The following is an 18051-nucleotide window of genomic DNA, read 5'->3' as shown; positions in this document are numbered from 1 at the left end:
TTGTGTTTAGGTAACGGAGGTGAGAGTTTATTGTGTGACATGACTTCTTGTACTACTAAAACGAACTAAAACATAATATAAAAATTAAATATACTTAAACAATTAGTATTTGAGACACTTGTAAAAGCAATAATCAATAAATAAGTATATTCTTTTATTTAAACAAGTTATTGAGCAACATAAACAGTCACACTAGGTGTGTCACATGCCACGGAGGTAAAAATTCACATGTTGTGAACCAAAAATATACTAAAATAAAAATTATTGTTAAAAATTTGTTAGCAGGTTTAAATAGATAGATTTTTGTTGAAATTAAAAATCATTATTAAATGAATTGTTCCTTAAAGTTTTACTATAAAAGGCGTGTGACAGAAAAGTTACCCTTTTTGAAGAATGACCCAAATAAATTTAGCAGCTTTAAACTACATTATTTTTAGGTGAAATTTTGTAGATATTTTGAATACATTAAAGGAGATGACTGATACAAACCTTGGTCATGTCTGTATTGATGGTCATTTCCATGACGTCTATTGAAAAATTCTTTCTATATCCATGCTCATTGAAGCTAATATTGCCTGTTATACCTCGAATGTCTGTCTGGAAAGAAATGTGAATAGATTACTGTACATCATATTCCATCAAAAGTGCTGCTAATTTTGAGCATTCATAAATATCCTAAAGCACACACCCCAAGTCAAAGGTTAAAGGAAATATAATAAAAAAATTTCTCTCGTGAAGGTAAAAATTTTGCTCCAGGTTTTGCTTACTCTCAGGTTAAAATCATTTTATACTAAGTTAAAAAAAAATATAAAGAAATTGTCGTGAATAAAACTTTTATTAATACATTTATTGAATTTAGGGAATGGTGGTCTGTTTTTCCATAGAATATCTAAGATCTGTATTCCTCATTTTGGATATGTTATGTTTATTTTAATTTTAAGTTTCAAGGACGGTTGTCTTTTTTGTAATGGCAACTTTTGGGGACTCTTGCTGTTAGTTAAAATATGCTTTTCTTATTTTAATAAGGTGTTGTTGAAAAAACTTATTTTTTTTTTACAATGAACATTTTTAATGAGACTGCTAACGTGGTTTTAAACATGATACACTAATGAAAGTTTTCAAGGACTTTTTATTTCCTTTTGAATATTTTTGGAGGTTAGAAATGCTAGCCACGTTGCTAATCTCAATTCTGCTGTAAACACTGATCTGTGTCTGTCACTGATCTGATCCAAAAATTTGATTTTAATGATGGGTTTTAACAAAAGCCCTTATGGGTCACAATGAAATGTTCAACCATTGCAGATTGCATACCGAGTTTTCGTATTAAAGAGATGACTGAATCAAATCACTGCAAAACAAGAAAAATTAATTGAACTATACCCAATCTGATTTAACTAAATAAAAATATGTATTTAAAACGGATTGGAAATGTTTGTTTACGCAATGAAAGTCATTATATATAAAAGTAATCAGGTGGGGCGTTTTGTATTTTTTGCAATATAAATTATTATAGCAAATTATTAAAATTATTGCAATTATTAAAAAATCTGCTATTATTAAAAATTTTAGATTATCCAAAACCTTTTAAAGAGAGAAAGAGAGAGAGAAAGAGAAAGAATTAAAAAAACCGACGAATGTAGTGAATGTGTGAAGGTATTCGAATTCCATGTCTGCTAATGACAACTTCATTCTAGCTTCAAGGCAAAACTCCTTGCAAAGATCTTTAATTTAGTTTTCCAAGTGCTGCAAAACGCAAATCTAAATAGTTAAAATAATTCTACTTGAGGATTTATTAAAGATTTTGTTACTTACTTTATTTTTTAATGTTTTATTTTGAAAACCGTAGGTTATTATTGCTGCATATTTTTCTCTTCCAAACGTGCGACTGTATAAACAGTTTTTTCAGTCACTTCTAGCTAAAACAAATTTCAATCTTACTCAGCTCATATTTTCTAAACGTTTAATAAAAGTTGCGCTAAAGCTGGAAAATGATTAATGATATTTTCATATATTTTTCTTTCTTGAAGGATAAAGTAGGTTATTTTGCAGAAAATTGAGATTTTGCTTAAAACTTAGAAAAATCTTTTCATGAGTTCGTTGTTTCTCCAAGTTTTTTCTTTACAAATATTTTTCAACCCAATTGCATAAATCTTCGGATACAACTTTTTTCTGTAACTGTATGTAAATGTTTTTAGAGCAAGTTCAGATTTTAGTTACAGTATTTTACATATTTGGCAACTTACGTCAAATTATAGATATAAAATTTTTATGACGGGAAGATTTATAAAATGTACTTTAGACTATGTACTATTATCTACTAAATGTACTATTATTCTAATTTATAACACCTGCAATTATTTTTGTAGTTAGAGTATTTTTGGGGGGAAAAAATACATTAATGTAGTATGATTAAAGTGGAAAACCAACGTAAATAAAGTCCATACTTCACTGTAAAAAAATTCGAAAACGTTACTGGTTATCTCCGTGGAACGTTTCGGGATTTCAGAGGTTTTCACCTATTTCCCCGCAAAATCAAGTATCTTCGCAAAAAAGTTTCCTGAATTGCTAAAAGATGCACGAATGCAAACATTTCACTGGTGTGAAAGATATTTTTGCTACCAGTTTAAAGAATGACTGAGCATGTTTATAAGGTGTATCGGCTTCAATTTGATCACGGCCCGTCCAAATTGACTGAACTCCCAATGGGAGCAAATAAGTCACTGGATAGCTGCAGCCTTGCGAGGCAGGAATTGCTGGCGAGAAATATGGTTGGCTCTTGCTTGCAATTATTCGCGCAGCTTTGGCCATGGTCGCGGTAATGCTTCTGGACCTTTCTTGGTAAACCAGGAAGCTTCTAGAAAAAATACATTAAACCTATTTAATTTTTGTAGAAGGTTCACGACTGGCTTTAACAGGGGATATTTACCAGCATTTCAGGAAGGTTACTCACTTGTATCGGAAAACGTTCCTGGTTTTTGTAAGAAATGTTACTGGTTGAAATTGGGCACATCAGCTGCCTATTATTGTCCAGGAACGTTTCTGAATCGTTTTTACAGTGCATAAATCAGCAGCATTTGACCTTTTGGACCCTGGGATATGAAGTTGCTGCTCGTGTTTGTAATCAAATGATCTTTACTTTCCTGATTCTAGGCAAACAATGCTTTTATTTTGACTCTCGCATTAATTGATTTATAAAATTTCCTTTTATGAATTAAGAATAGCCATTTGATCATTTCACCCATGCGGCTAAGTATCATAAAAAACATTTATGTTATGCTTTACACGAAGAAAAAGGTGGAGTGGGTACAGTAAGACAGACGTAAATGAGGCTGAGTGAGACAGTCTCACTTTGAGCCATCCTGAATTCTGATTCGAAGGGGATGTTTTTTTTTAAATGTATTTTTATGGTCTTGGAATTTTCAAGTTGATGTTTGATTACTTTACAGGTATTTTTACCTCATCAAAAATGAATTAAACCACGCAAGCTGAAAATAGGGAATTTTCCTGACGATTCCATGAGGATTCCATTTGTAATTTACCTTCTGATTCAAAGTGACATTTCAGATAAAGTAGATCATCATAATCTGTAAATTATAGACATAACTGATGTAAAAACACCCTCTTGCTCTAGTGTAGCAGTGAGTGTTTTCTTAGGTTATTAGCATTTCAGAGGATATCCAAAAACCGAAGAGAGAAAAGATTGTAATTTACCTTCTGATTCCAAGTGACATTTCAGATAAAGTAGATCATAATAATCTGTAAATTTTAGACATAACTGATGAAAAAACACCCTCTTGCTCTAGAGTAGCAGTGAGTGTTTTCTTAGGTTATTAGCATTTCAGAAGATATCCAAAAACCGAAGAGAGAAAAGATTAAGTAATAAAGAAACATAAAAGTGTAAAAGTATCATTGCCAGAGATGGTCCTGGAATGCAAATTTTAGAATAAATAAACACGAAAACTAGAGCAATAAAAAAAGTGTCAAAAATGTAGAAAAAATAAGGTTTAGTTGACACAACTGATGAGGCAGAAAAAAGTAAATGGCGGATCTCATGTTTTATCAGATCATATTGACATAAGTTAAATAAATACCTTTGTGCTGAACAGTAAAGTAAGACAAAACAACGTTAGACGAAGCACAAATTTGCAAATTACAGCAGACACGTGTTTCGGCGTTACAGGGAACGCCAATTTTCAATGCAGAAAATAATGAGCTTATGGATGAAAAGACATCCAACAAAGCCGAAACACGTGTCTGCTGTAATTTGCAAATTTGTGCTTCGTCTAACGTTGTTTTGTCTTACTTTACATATTGACATGTGCAAAAATAATCTACCTTCTGGATTTGAAGAGCTAGGTCGTGGGACTCATGATGTTCAGAAAGAATTTGCCATCAAACTTTTTTATGTTAGAAAAGTTCTAATGGTAGCTGATACCAATGGAGACCTTTACATTTTTTTTTGTGCAAAAGGAAAACCATTATGACTGTTTTTATTTGACTATCTGTACTAGATGTTACATCCATTCCGGATAACAATTTTAAATTGTTTATAACAGCTCCTACGAAAAGAACAGACAAAAAGCAAAATCAATGTTTTTTGTGGTCGGAAAATTATATTTTTATTTAAATGTACAATGAAACTTGAATATTTTTCTCGTTAGGATTTAATTTTGGTTTTAAATGTTGAACATATTATGTTTTTATCAACACTATATCCTCTGTCTCTGTGCTTTGTGTGCTGTCTAACTGTGAGTGGCGTTCAGCGTAGAGGCAGGCAGTACCGTTCTTTTTAATGATCCATTCGTCATAGGATCGTTCATTTTTTTGATCCATTCATTCAATTCGTCCATTTGAACGATTTTGTTTATTTTAAAAAGTTGCAGGTGAGCTCTCTGCACGACATACTCACGCACATTCGAAATGTTACATTGGATCAGATAGTTTCTTTGAAAGAAAAATAACTAAAATGATCCAAAAGTAAGAAAACATGCCTATGAAAAATGAATAAAAAAAATATATTCAGGTTTAGATACATAAAACAATTTTAGTTGATTTTGTAAGATATTTCTCAGTTGACGAATGGTAAGATATGTGTTCTATTCCAAAAATCGCAGGTTCCATTTGAGTATGTTTAAAAATTAACTTATCGAATTTTTCATACTTAAAATTATAGTACTACCAATCAATAGACCATATATAACGAATATGGTAACAACAACTATATCGGTAGCTCAGCCGGAGTACCGGATAACTTAATTTTAAAAAAAATCTAAAAATATTAGGGAGCTTTAAAATTATTCCACTGCACCGATGTGAACAGAAAAAAACCCGCAACACTTTTTGAATGGGGATAAAATAGACAGTAATAATCAATCAAAATAAAAATGATAAAAAGGTAATTTTTGGAAATAATTTTGTCGATAGGAACAGTTGTTCAACAATTTGTTAGTAGTCCAAACAAGTTACACAAAACATTACTAATGGATACATTGGAAAATTGCAAGTGAACTGCAACGACAGACAGACACATTTTCCCCACCTCAATACCCTACTTATTTTTCATTTTTAATATTTATTTAATTATTTTATTTATTTTTGACATTTGTTTTGTTTTTAGCGACATTTTAAAGATGCACTCGGGCGATTTTCGAAAAAATGACCCGTGCGTTTTTTTAAATTTTATTCAAGTAACTATTCATTAAATATGTGATTAACTGTTATGCTTTGATATTATATTAAAGCATGTACTATTCCTAAACTGCATTATTTTTTGAAGGCTTTGTTTAGCTGTAAAAATTAAAAAACTTATCGTTACGCACGGGATATTTTTTCGAGAACCGCCCATTAAGCCTTTTTTCATGCTTTTTTAAAAATCTTTTTCTGACTTTTACTGGGAAAGTAGGCTAAAAATATGCGTTTTTTTCACAAGTGTATCAATATAATATTCCAAACTGCCCACCGTTCAAAAGACCGGTCGTTCATTTATTAAGGGAACGAACGGATCCGTTCCCGTTGACCCGTTCGTTCATGAACGACACATCCATGTGAACGACAATCCCACATGTTCAATGAGACAAAATTTTACGTTTTCTTTTTTTTTAATATTATCTCTAAAACTTTAAATAGCAATGAAATTTTTTGCGTCTCAGAAGTTTGTATACTTGAGCTGCATTACAAACCCACCTTAATTTTTTTCTTATCTAATCAAAGTTTCAAAATATCTTGAACTTAACATTTTTCGTCTCACTGTGCCCCACCCTCCCCTACCTATGTTTCTTCTTCGCTAAATTCTTAATTTGAATTTTATTGGCTACTTTTGAATTAACCTTAATATGAAGATTTTAAGGTTAACTGAAATTATATAGTGTTGTAACCAAGAAATCATATACTTATTTTATTTCATACATTTTATTGAGAAGCAAGCTTATAGACATGAGTCTCTTGATTAAAGAAAAAAAAAAACATAAATTTTATCGGATATTTTGGATTTGTGCTTTCGTGCCTACACTGTAAAAAAATTCTGAAACGTTACTGAGTATTTCCGTGTAACGTTTCGGGATTTTTATGGTTTTTATCCACTTTCTGGAAAAATCAAGTATACTTGTCAAAAAGTTTCCTGAATTGCTACAAGTCGCACGAATGCAGACTTCTCACTGCTGTAAAAAAAAAATGTTTAGCTCCCAGTTTAAAGATAACCTGAACGTATTTATAAAGTGTATCCTCTTCAGTTTGATTGTAGTCCGTCCAGACTGATAAGGTGTCCAAAGGGCGCAAATCAGTCTACGAACTAGCTTTGCGAGCATTGCAGGTGAGTAAAATTCTTGATACCTACTTTTAATTCAGTCTTAGCTTTCGCCATGTTTGCAACACTGTTTTTAGAGCTTATTCGCAACGCAATAAGGTGCCAAACTATTATAATGTACACCCACCTAAGTTTATTTTAAGATTCCAGATATACGACTGGTTTTAAACGGGAGGAGTTCAGAATATTTCAGGAGGCTTTCAGGATAATCTCAGTAAGATTACTGAATTTTAGCGGAAAACGTTCCTGTTTTTTGTAAGATATGTTGCTGGAAGAAAGTGGGCACATCAGCTGCCCATTAATTTCAAGGAACGTTTCTGAATCGTTTTTACAATGTACGCTTATTTCAATTTACCGAACGCTCTCAGAAGTTTCTTCCCGAGCTACCGATTCCGACTTGCTCAAGGGATACATTCATTTTATTATTTAACTGAGAGCGAAGTAAAAAACATATGTATAGTAAGTAAAAATTAGAGAAAAAAATCCTGGAGTCAGAGTTGGAGTCGGTATGTTTTCGAACGACTCTGACTCCGACTCCGACTTCACAGCCCTGGCCAATTTACTTATAAATGTTTGTATGTTTTTTTTATTAAAATGTCACTTAAATTAGGAAAACATAAGATATTTAATGTAATAATTCCATGCATGGGGAAATTTAACAACTTCTTCTTAAACGACCGATTTTAAACATAAATGTTGCAGAAACGTTAACAATGGAATATAATAGCGAAATTCTTGATAATGAAAATGGTCAAAATTTTTGGAACAACTTGCAAACACAACGACAGAAAAAAAAAATTTAAATGGCATTTTTGAGCAGTGTTAGAAAGTTGTCATAAAATGGACAAGATATGTTGTTGCTGATAAGCATTGAAAACGGATAAGCAAAAAGCTTTCTAGTTCTAGGCCAATTTTGACACACAACTTTCTTCTGATTTGCTTACTCCAAACAATGAACTTTATTCTTAAATCAACTTTGCTCACAATGTTTTTAAGTTGGCTCTACACTGTAAAAAAAATCCTAAACGTCATAGAATATTTCCCCGGAAGCAATCCGGAATTTTACGGGTTTACACAAATTTCATGTGAAATTTGAGTATATTCGTGAACACGTTTCCTGAATCACTACTGATTTCATGAACGCAGACTTGTGAAAAACGTTTTTAGCTGCCACTGTCAAAATATACTCTACGTGTTTATTAAGGGTTTCGCCTTCGGGCTCACTTGCGCAATACAGATTGATTGAGCCCAAAATCAGTGGAATATAAAGTAAACATTGTATCATTGCAAGAATTGCAGGCAAATACGTCCTTTTTTATGTGCATGCAGTTCTGCACTAACTTTGACCATACAGTAAACTCTCGATTATCGTCGGAATAGGATGACATGTAAACCACGAATAAGCAAACTCTTGGATATTCCGAAAATTAGGTAAAAAATTCCATTTAAATATCTTAAAAATTCAGAAAGTTATGAGCGATCTAAAGAGCCGAATTTCAATAATTCTTAGGTAGGCGACGTACCGTGAGGGGTCGTTCACAAGTTTGTAACATTTGCTTGCCATCTTTTAGTGTGATTCATGATCAAAACAGCTAATTTGCGAACGATCCCTTGCGATTCGTAGCCTATTAAAAAGTATTGTCAAATTCGGCTTTTTGAGACATTGAACTGGAATTTTTTTTATGAGTTAAGGAATTTAGTTGGGTATTAGATGATGAAAGTTATAAATTGATATCTTTTGCACATGCGCAGTGATAAATGAATTGTTTTAAATGTCCATATTTTATCAAATTTTCAATAATTTTATTTCAAATTTTAATATTATGCTTCTCTTGTATGCTGTCAATTTTTATGAAAGTTTCGTAAGCTTTGATGAAAAACTTTGCATTTTACGAGCCAAAAACCACCAAATAAACGTTGTAGTTTTGAAAGAAATGCTTATATCTTCGTGAATATCAGTGATACCTTCCCAAAAGTATGAAGAATGATTATACATAGTAAGCTAAACAATTTTTGAAATTTACAGCTTATTCTGAGCTATTTGCGATGAATGATGACCAAAAAACATTTTTGTTTTCCTCAATTTGTTACTGACCCCAAAAGGGCAAGGGTGATATAATTTTAATTGGAAATTGACAGCTAGAGCATACCTGTTATATGACAAAAGTTACAGAGCAATTGGTCTTTCATTCCTTGAGAAATCCTTAAAAATGAATTTTTGAAAGTGTCCCAATACATTTTGCACCTGTTTATACCGAAGTCAAAGAAACCAAACAAAATTCAGTTAAAAAACGTTTAAATAATTCACAGTAAATCGTGAAGGGGAGTGAAAGCTATTACGTTGTAGCCATATATATATATATATATATATATATATATATATATATATATATATATATATATATATATATATATATATATATATATATATATATATATATATATATATATTTAAACTGAACCATTGCTTCGGTCACTCGTCTGGTTTGCTAATTCTGTATTAGCTACCAGTTTGTTCCGCACTCTTGGCTTCCTTTAGAGGTTTTCCATCTCTAGTTCAGTGACTTTCCTGTGTCGGGCTGATGAGTGCTAATAAGCACGAAACTGCAGTCCTCGGCTGGAAATGACTGAGCTGGCGGTGTATTTCTGCTTTAGCTCTGGCTAGAGCCCCTTGAAAAAGACAGGCTGACTTATCCGACATTTTGGTTCCAAGACAGAATTGGATCCAACCTCGTTTCTAGTATTTATAAATACGTCATAATATTCGCTGGTTGCTAAGTCGTAAAATAATTGATGATAAGTTGAGTAAAATGTCACTTTAGGTAAATTTTGAAAGATAACTTCGTTTACAAATTCAGCTAAAATGTATCGGGAAATGTTTACGGTAATAAACCTCATTTTCATACCTTATTTGTTTTTAATTTGTATTAATTAAATTGTATTCATCCACAGAATAAAATAATCAAACATCAATCGGGCAACACACCTAAAGTTTGGACACCAGTTTTCTGCAATGAGGCTTTTGTACAAATGTTTATTTTTTTCGCCCGATAATTTTGGAACCAAAATGTCGGATAAGTCAGCTCCCCTTATATAGGAGCCTTAGCTCTGGCTAATGGGCGGTAATTTACTGAATCTACGTAGGTAGGTTTGAACAGGGTAACTTTTACCGCCCTCTACAAACATATCTCGAACCAACATCTGATTCCCGCCATTAAAACTCTGTGTCCAGAAAAAGTACAAAACTTTCAAGTTAAAAAATATGTTTAGGAAAATAATTTGACAAAATAAAACTGACCTTTCTGAAATAGTGACTAATTTTTTCTCCATGCTCCCATGGTGTGACTGGAATTTTTCTACAATCTATTCCTTTAGTGCCGTTGTTGTACACTTCTCCTCTACGAAAATTGTTTCTAAATATATCTGGTCGTTTTTTAAGAAGTCTACTGTATGCATCTAGAATTACTTTGGTGCCATCATAGGCTAAGGCCACAGTTGCCTGAGAATTAGAAAAAAAACAAACATATATTTAAGTATTAACAATAAATCATAAACACATTGATTTAAATATGATAACAATTATTAAAAGTAATTAAAACAATTAAAGAAACTGTTCCTGTAAATAAATTATTTTTACTGTTTGCGAAACTAAAACTTTACGCATAAATAAGCTTCATAAGATATAATCAATACTTTTAAAATATAACATACAAAATTAAATAAATCGATTGTTGTAAAACTTTGAAGAAGTTATTTCACAGCTTTATGTTATTGTTACTCTTTTGAGTCAAGTAAATATGATTTTTTTTTTATCAGAGTTTGGTTGCAAATATTTCTAAAGACGCTTCATATATATCACCAGTTTTTTGAGATAAATGTTTAAATTTAGTAGCCTATGTTGCTTAGTGTGCTCCCTAAACCAGTTTTCTCCGATAATCTTGATTATTGCGATTATTACCGGATGTATATAACTTTGACCGAAAGAAATTTTAATACTTTAGCATTATATTTTTAATGTTCAAAAATGTCAGTAATGGTTTACTTTTTTTTTTTTTTTGGTGTGCTGAAGTTTGACATGATGGTCATTCTGTTTTTCTTTTTTTTTAACCATTCAGGAAAAAATGAAAGCTTTTTAATGCTCTCTTCCACTCCAAAATTTTACACTTTTAGTATCTGGCTTTAATTTTATAAAATACTTTAAGAAGATAAATATTTATGTGCATAAAGCATTGAGAAATTGGAGCATGTTGCGCTCTTTCTTTTTTGTTTTTTAGAGCGAAACAGGTGATTGCTTTTCCGTGGCAAAATGATAAAACAATAGCTCATATGCTAATTTATGTATAGTCAAATATTTACGCTATATTATCGCATGAATGCGTTAACCCTTCATATACTAGTTTTATTAAGCAACGCAACACTTTAAAAATGTCAGTGCATTCATATTGTAAACATTTTGTAATTAAAGGCTGAAATTCGCGAAAATTTAAGTTTGCTTAATGGCGTTTTACATTAGTAAAGTGTCAAATCACGAAATAATTGCACTGCACGGAAACTGCTTTTGACACTCTTTATGAGCACTGTAAAAAATTGCAAAACGTTACTGGGTATTTCTGTGTAACGTTTCGGATTTTCAATGGTTTTTATCCACTTCCTGGAAATATCAAGTATCGTTGTCAAAAAGTTTCCTGCACTGTAAAAACGATTCAGAAACGTTCCTGAAAAGTAATGGGCAGCTGATGTGCCCAATTTCTTCCAGTAACATATCTTGGAAAAACCAGTAACGCTTTCCACTAAAAGTCAGTAACCTTTCTGAAATTAACCTTGAAACTTTATGAAGACGTGCGAAATCTGCCCTGTTAAAGCCAGTCATGTCTCTAGAACCTTCTAGAAAATTTAAGTAGGTTCAGTATAATTGATTAGAACGTTCCTATTTTACCAAGAAGGCTCCATAAATATCAGAGCGACCACGGCTAAAGCTATGCAAGAAGGAACCAAGCATATCTCTTGCCTGCAATTCCCGCCTTGCAAATGCAGTTTCTCTCTGTGGTAAAAAGTATTTTTAGCTCCCAGTTTAAAGATTAACTGAAAGTATTTATAAGATGTATCGACTTCAGCTCGATTACGGTTCGTCCATGCTGATTAAACTGCCAAAGGGAGTGATTAAGTATGAACTACGTAGCTTTGCAGGAATTGCAATCGAGTGAGATGCTTGGTACTTACTTGTAATTGTGGTTTAGCTTTGGCCACGTTTGCAATGCTGTTTATGGAACTGTCTCCATTAATCAGGAAGGTGACAAGCTGTTATATTATCCCTACTTAAGAACACTCTGAAGTTCCAGAGATACGATTGGCATTAAATGGGAAGATTTCTGGATTTTTTTCGGAAAGTTACTGAATTTTAGCGGAAAACTTTCCTGGTTTTTGCGAAACATGTTGCTGGCAAAAGTTGGGCACATCAACTGCCTATTATTTTCTAGGAGCGTTTCTGAATCGTTTTTACAGTGTACATTTTAATGCAAAATGCAAAAATTGGAGTCTTTAATAATCACAATTAAATAAAGTTTACTGTCGCAGGGTATCGATATTGAGAAACGTATCACAAACATTACTTTGCATTGTTTTATAATGAAGTAGGACGGATTACATTATTAAAAAATTATTACAAATGTAGTTTTTGGTGCGTTGAGTTCATTTTGCTTAAAGACATTTTTAACGACATGTTAGGCAAAAATAATTCATTAAAAAAATATTAAGTTAGAAAAATGCATTTATTAAAAACAAAAATAAGAAAAGAAACTAACCGAGATATGTTCAGTACCAGCTCCCGGCCAGCGTGATGTGTTTAATGTTTTCCACGTGCTTAAAAATTGATTCGTCTCTGGATTATGGGACTGGATAATGCGGAAGCCTGTAATATTAATAGCTCCAAACTCATGGACGTCACTTTTCCAGTACTCATCCATTACCTAAAAAGAGAAAAAACATATGCGTATAAATGTATTTGAAAGAATGTGTTGTACATTTTCTTAGGCTTATTTTAGACACGAACGGAGACATGTAGTTAAAAATTAGAAGGCTGGGCCGTGTGTGTATATCGCATATTTGTGTATTTCGTCTTTTGCTGCTTTTTTGTCATCTATTTTATTGTATGTTAGCTTTAATGTTTAGCTTTAAAAAAATGTCTAATTCCAACATTTCCATATTGTTAGCATTGAAACCAACACACATTTCTTCAATTATCTCGAACGGCAGAATATATATGTACCGTAAATCAAAATTGTTAAACATTTAAAAATTTCAAATTTTTACTTCACAGAACCAAATAGATTATTATACTGCGGGAAGAGCGATTTCTATCGCTCCAAATATAGCTTCTAAACTAACTATGGAAGTATTTTCTGTTGCAGTTAAGTGCGCAAAATGCAGTAATTTTTTTTTTCTTTTCTAAAATAAGGGAAGGAAAACCTTTTTCACAACCTTACCGGCAGAGTGCAGGCTTCTAGTTTTTTAAAGTCAAAAATACTAAGACATAAAAAGTGGAGCAAAAACGAACACACACGGGTTAAATAAACCCAAATTGGCCGTATAGTTAATGTAAACAGTTACGTAATGGAGAAGTGAAATATTATTATTTTTTCATAAAAAAAACGTTGCAAATGTATTCATAATATCCCTTTACCGCTAAGGGATGCAACTCACATATCACTTTCAACACTTGGGGAAGGCTACAATTTATAATCGATGACGCAGGCATCACCCTCATAAAGTAGAGCGAAAGAGCCCATTAAACTTACCAGGCTAGTCAGAAGAAAATGGTAATTTCTCCTCCCCATGTAAATATCATGGACGTGGTTGATTATAATCGTCTTCCCGTTTTCGGCATTACAATCCAGGACAATGTGCTTTCGAGCCTCAGGGCTCGAGTTTTCAATTTCACGAAGAAATTCATTGGCATCGGTGGCATTGGTGATTCTTTTCACTATTCTTACGTCTAGATTATAGTCTTCGGTGGTCAGCTCGAAAATGTGCTGCAGTTTCAAAAGGCCTGTAGGGAAGAAAAGTAATTTAAGATGAAATTCTTTCTACCACAAAGCGAACTCTCTTTACACCGAGAGATTCTTTGTATCCGCCGATTTACAGTATTGGGGAATCTTTTTTTGTGTTTGGACGAAATGACTTTCGGCCGAGTTGGGTTAAAAATATGAACAAATAGTTTGTCTGGATTCTGCTTCATTTCGCATCCTTATCCCAATTTGTTTTATTTCTTAACATGTGATTTTATTTCAGTACTCTAAATTACAATTATTTATTTCAAAGACATGGCGAAGAATTAAATTTATTAACAATTTAAAATATTGTTCGAATTCTTAAGTACATACAATCACAAAATTTTCTATCTTTTAATGTATGTTTTTTTAATAAAAAAGTGTACGTATTTATTTAAAAATTTTGGAATGAAAGATTGAACTTGTAATAAAATAGTCTATGTTAAAAAAAAAAAAAAACACTGCATTTTAACATCAGTCAACATTATTTACATTTACTTGTTAGATATCCTGTTATTGTGTTTCGAAAAAACTATTTAATATTGGGTATGCTTCTAAATGTGTAATACAATATGCCATGTGCATGTGGGGAAAAGTGAAATAACTAAATAAATTCATTTATTAATTCATTTATGTATTTTTTATTCAGTCAATTAAACTACGTCATTTATAAATTATTTCTTACTCATATCTGTATTTATTCTACAACTTATTAATTCTTCATTCACCAATTTACTCACACATTTACTTATAATCATTTATAAATTCATGCACTTTTTATGCATTCATTAATTTCATTCAATTTATTCGTTCATTTTTTAATAAATCTTTTTTGATACCTCTTTAAACTATGTAAATTTAGACATTCATCCCAAAACGTTTTGCCTAATAAATAAATTGGCCATTTTTCTGAAAAATAACAGGAAAACTTGCGAAATATATTTCTATCATGACTTTAATGTGCACCAGATTAACGACTGAGCTTTAAAGATTTACATGGTCAACGTAATTTTTATTATTCTAAATTAAGGGAAAAAAACATCCTTTTAAAATGATCCCATATCCAGTCCTACGTTGAAGCTAATTGACGGTTTAGTGCAAAAATATAAAAGTGCATAAATTACACAAGGATTGTTCATGGATTTTTAATAAATAGTTAAATGTTTACTTAAAAAATATCAAACGAAGAAGGTATCATTTTGATTTACATATCAAACAAATAACTACAGTTTCATGAAAACTGGCTTCACATTAAGTGCACAAATTTTTCATTGCATAAAAGTTATTTTATTTACTTTTAACTTGCTCTAAGAAAAAAAAAATGAACGTTGTGCAGAGCTCTTTGTCTAATGAAAGGTTATTTTAAGTTCCACAATTTATTATTTAGTCTACATATGATTTCATCCGAAAAAGTATTTACTAAGGTTTATAAAATACCGGTGAAATATATATATATATTTTTTAAGTCTAAACCATTTATATTGTATGGTAGTAGTGCGATAATGATTTTTTTTTTGCTAAAACTTGTAGTTGTCAAACTTATAACGTCATAAAAATAAATAAATAGAAAAAAAAATATTCTTTTTAATGACTTTTTTTTATATCAAAGCCTTACAGATACAGGTGAGCTATAATGATTTTTTTTTTTTTTAATTTAGGGTTCGGTTCAAGACATGCAATCAGTTTCAGCTCAAGTTATTCTAAACACGTGTAAGTTAAGTTTTTTTTTTTACAAATACTTATGAGATAGTGATAAGCAAAAGGATGTAAGTGTACATTTTTAAGTGTTGAGTAAAACGAGTTAAAAGATATTTTCGTAGGTAAGCTTTCATTGAAAAGTTCTTTTTTTCTAAATCATGCTGTATGCCAGCACCTACCAGGGCTATTGGTACTCTCTAGCCCCAAGACAGAGGAGAGGTTCACCTACCATTTGTACTGGTTATCTCAAATTTTTAATTTTGAAACTCATATCCCGTTGCTTCTCATTGCCTTAAATTGCATCTGTTTCAGGAATTTCTGTCTCAATATAAGAAATTTGAATCTTTTTGCGCAAAAGTTATTTGCAGCTTTTGAGCTTGCGTTTCTACAACTGATATTACTATAGCAGAGCATGTAAAAATGGCCTTATAAAGAACTTACATGCAAACTATGTTTACAATAACTGATACTTCCAGAACTAGGAAGAAAACATTTATTTTAATTCGTATATGTTAATATCCTATTAGAAGTTACATCATTTTTAGAAGTATTCAGTTACTATGGCAATATACTATATATCTATTGATAAATGTCCGTGCTAATATCGCTTGAAGTCAATATTCATAAAATCTCCCCATCCCATCCTTCTTTCTAGCACGTTTCCTGCCTTCGTACCCCTTAATCTACATGGTCAAAACCTTATGAACTAAAATAAGCTGAATCTATTTCCCCCAACCTCTTCCAAAAAAAAAAAAAAAAAAAACAAAGCACACGAGGGAAAAATATTACTCCAGCAATACTCACTGGAAGAAATTTACTCGGAGAATAAGTGAAGGGGCAGGGAGTAATTTTCGACTCTGGTCTTTGCTGTTTCATTCGGTTTGTTGATTGGCGAGTCATTCCAGGAGATTACCCGATTATCCGACCTTATGCGGGTGAGGATAGAGCCCCTTGAATAGGCCAGGCTGACTTATCCGACATTTTGGTTCCAAGACAAAATTGGATCCAACCTCGTTTCTAGTGTTTATAAATACGTTATAATATTCGCTGGTTGATATGTCGTAAAACAATTGATATTGAGTTGAGTAAAACGTCACTTAAGGTGAATCTAGAAATATAACTTAGTTAAAAAATTCAGCAAAAAAGGATCGGAAAATGTTTACTGTAATAAACTTCATTTTCACACCTTATTTGTTTTTAATTTGTATTAATTAAATAGCCTTCATCTACAGAACAAAATAATCAAGCATACATCAGGGAACACATCGAAAGCTTGGACACCAGTTTTCTGCAATGAGGCTTTTGTACAAATACTATTTTTTTCGCCCAACAATTTTGGAACCAAAATGTCGGATAAGTCAGCTCCCCTTATATAGGAGCCTTAGGTGAGGATGGGGAATGACTAATGAGTCTTCTGCAGAAATGCGTCAGTCTGTGAAGCTGACTGCGGTCAGAGGATCCAGATGATTAAGCTTGTGGCTTCTACCAGTCTCGGATTCTATTAGTCAATAGTCAAAGGCACTTTGATTTCAACGAGTGTTACTTGGTTGTTTGGAATAAACAGTTTGTAGCTAATCTGTTTTGTGAGAATAACAGTGAATAGAGCTGTTGAATGTGACCAATAAATTTCTTTCTCTTCTTATTGGCCTTTAAGTAGGAAATTTGGGTCATTTAATTATTCTGCACAGGTTTTCCGTCAGATCTAGTTTTTTAAAAAAATTATTTACTTTCTTTTTCTAAAAGACTTTTTTGGTTAAGTGGTTTTAAAAATAACATTTTAACTTGTAATGAATTGTCTTAAATCAAACAGCGTTTGTGGAAAACAGTTTTTATCGATACTATGTTTCTGGTTTGGCAGTAAGGTTTTTTTTTCTTTTATGTTTCTCGCTAGAAGTGCTAGCAGTGTTGATAATAGGGCTGGGCGGCATCAGGATTTTAATACCGCGATATATCGCTCTCAAAATATCGATATTTTTGATATATCGATATATTTATGTCGTTAAATTCAACATTTGAATAATATAGATACAGCAAGGATTCTCGTGTGTTTGTGTCAGAGGAAGAGGGGGGATCATGAGGCAGATTATACCGCAGAACGTTTGGAGAAATTACTTTAGAAGAATTTAAGCCTTTTTATTAGTGGGTCGTAATTCCTGGACAAGGGGATTTGGTAAAATTGAGGGGGGCAATCGCAGTCTGGGGGAATGGGCACTCCTAGTTACATTATCTGCATGTTAAGATATGCTAGAGAAACGCCATTGGACATCTTGGAAAAATATATTCCATCGGTTTATTCGAATAGTAATAGCTAAAGCAGGCCTGCCCATTGGGGGGAGGGGGGTCTTGATGCTTAGTATATAATTAAAATTATCGGAGAAGTTATTTTAAAAGGAGTTTAGTTTCTTCAATAAAAGGCCGCGTTTTGGGGGAAGTGGGATAAATTTGAGGGGGAATGGGGATTTATTCGAATAATAATAGCAATATATGAGAATAATAACAGCCCTT

The 18051-nt window shown here is 32.1% G+C and overlaps 1 protein-coding gene across 1 annotated transcript in view; it reads right to left on the bottom strand.

The window, feature by feature from the left end:
* Positions 1-18051, bottom strand: part of LOC129218031 (glutamate receptor 1-like) — a 357221-nt gene that overhangs the window by 187428 nt on the left and 151742 nt on the right. The window contains exons 4-7 of the mRNA XM_054852210.1: positions 13597-13847; positions 12604-12768; positions 10101-10301; positions 490-597 (exon numbers count right to left, since the gene is read on the bottom strand). Coding sequence (XP_054708185.1) covers positions 490-597; positions 10101-10301; positions 12604-12768; positions 13597-13847 — 725 coding nt within the window. The remainder of the gene's footprint in view (positions 1-489; positions 598-10100; positions 10302-12603; positions 12769-13596; positions 13848-18051) is intronic.

This window comes from Uloborus diversus, chromosome 3, assembly GCF_026930045.1.
Source record: "Uloborus diversus isolate 005 chromosome 3, Udiv.v.3.1, whole genome shotgun sequence".
Lineage (NCBI taxonomy): Eukaryota > Metazoa > Arthropoda > Arachnida > Araneae > Uloboridae > Uloborus > Uloborus diversus.
The sequence above is the reverse complement of the archived record's forward strand: the minus strand, read 5'-3'. Positions and strand labels throughout refer to the sequence as shown.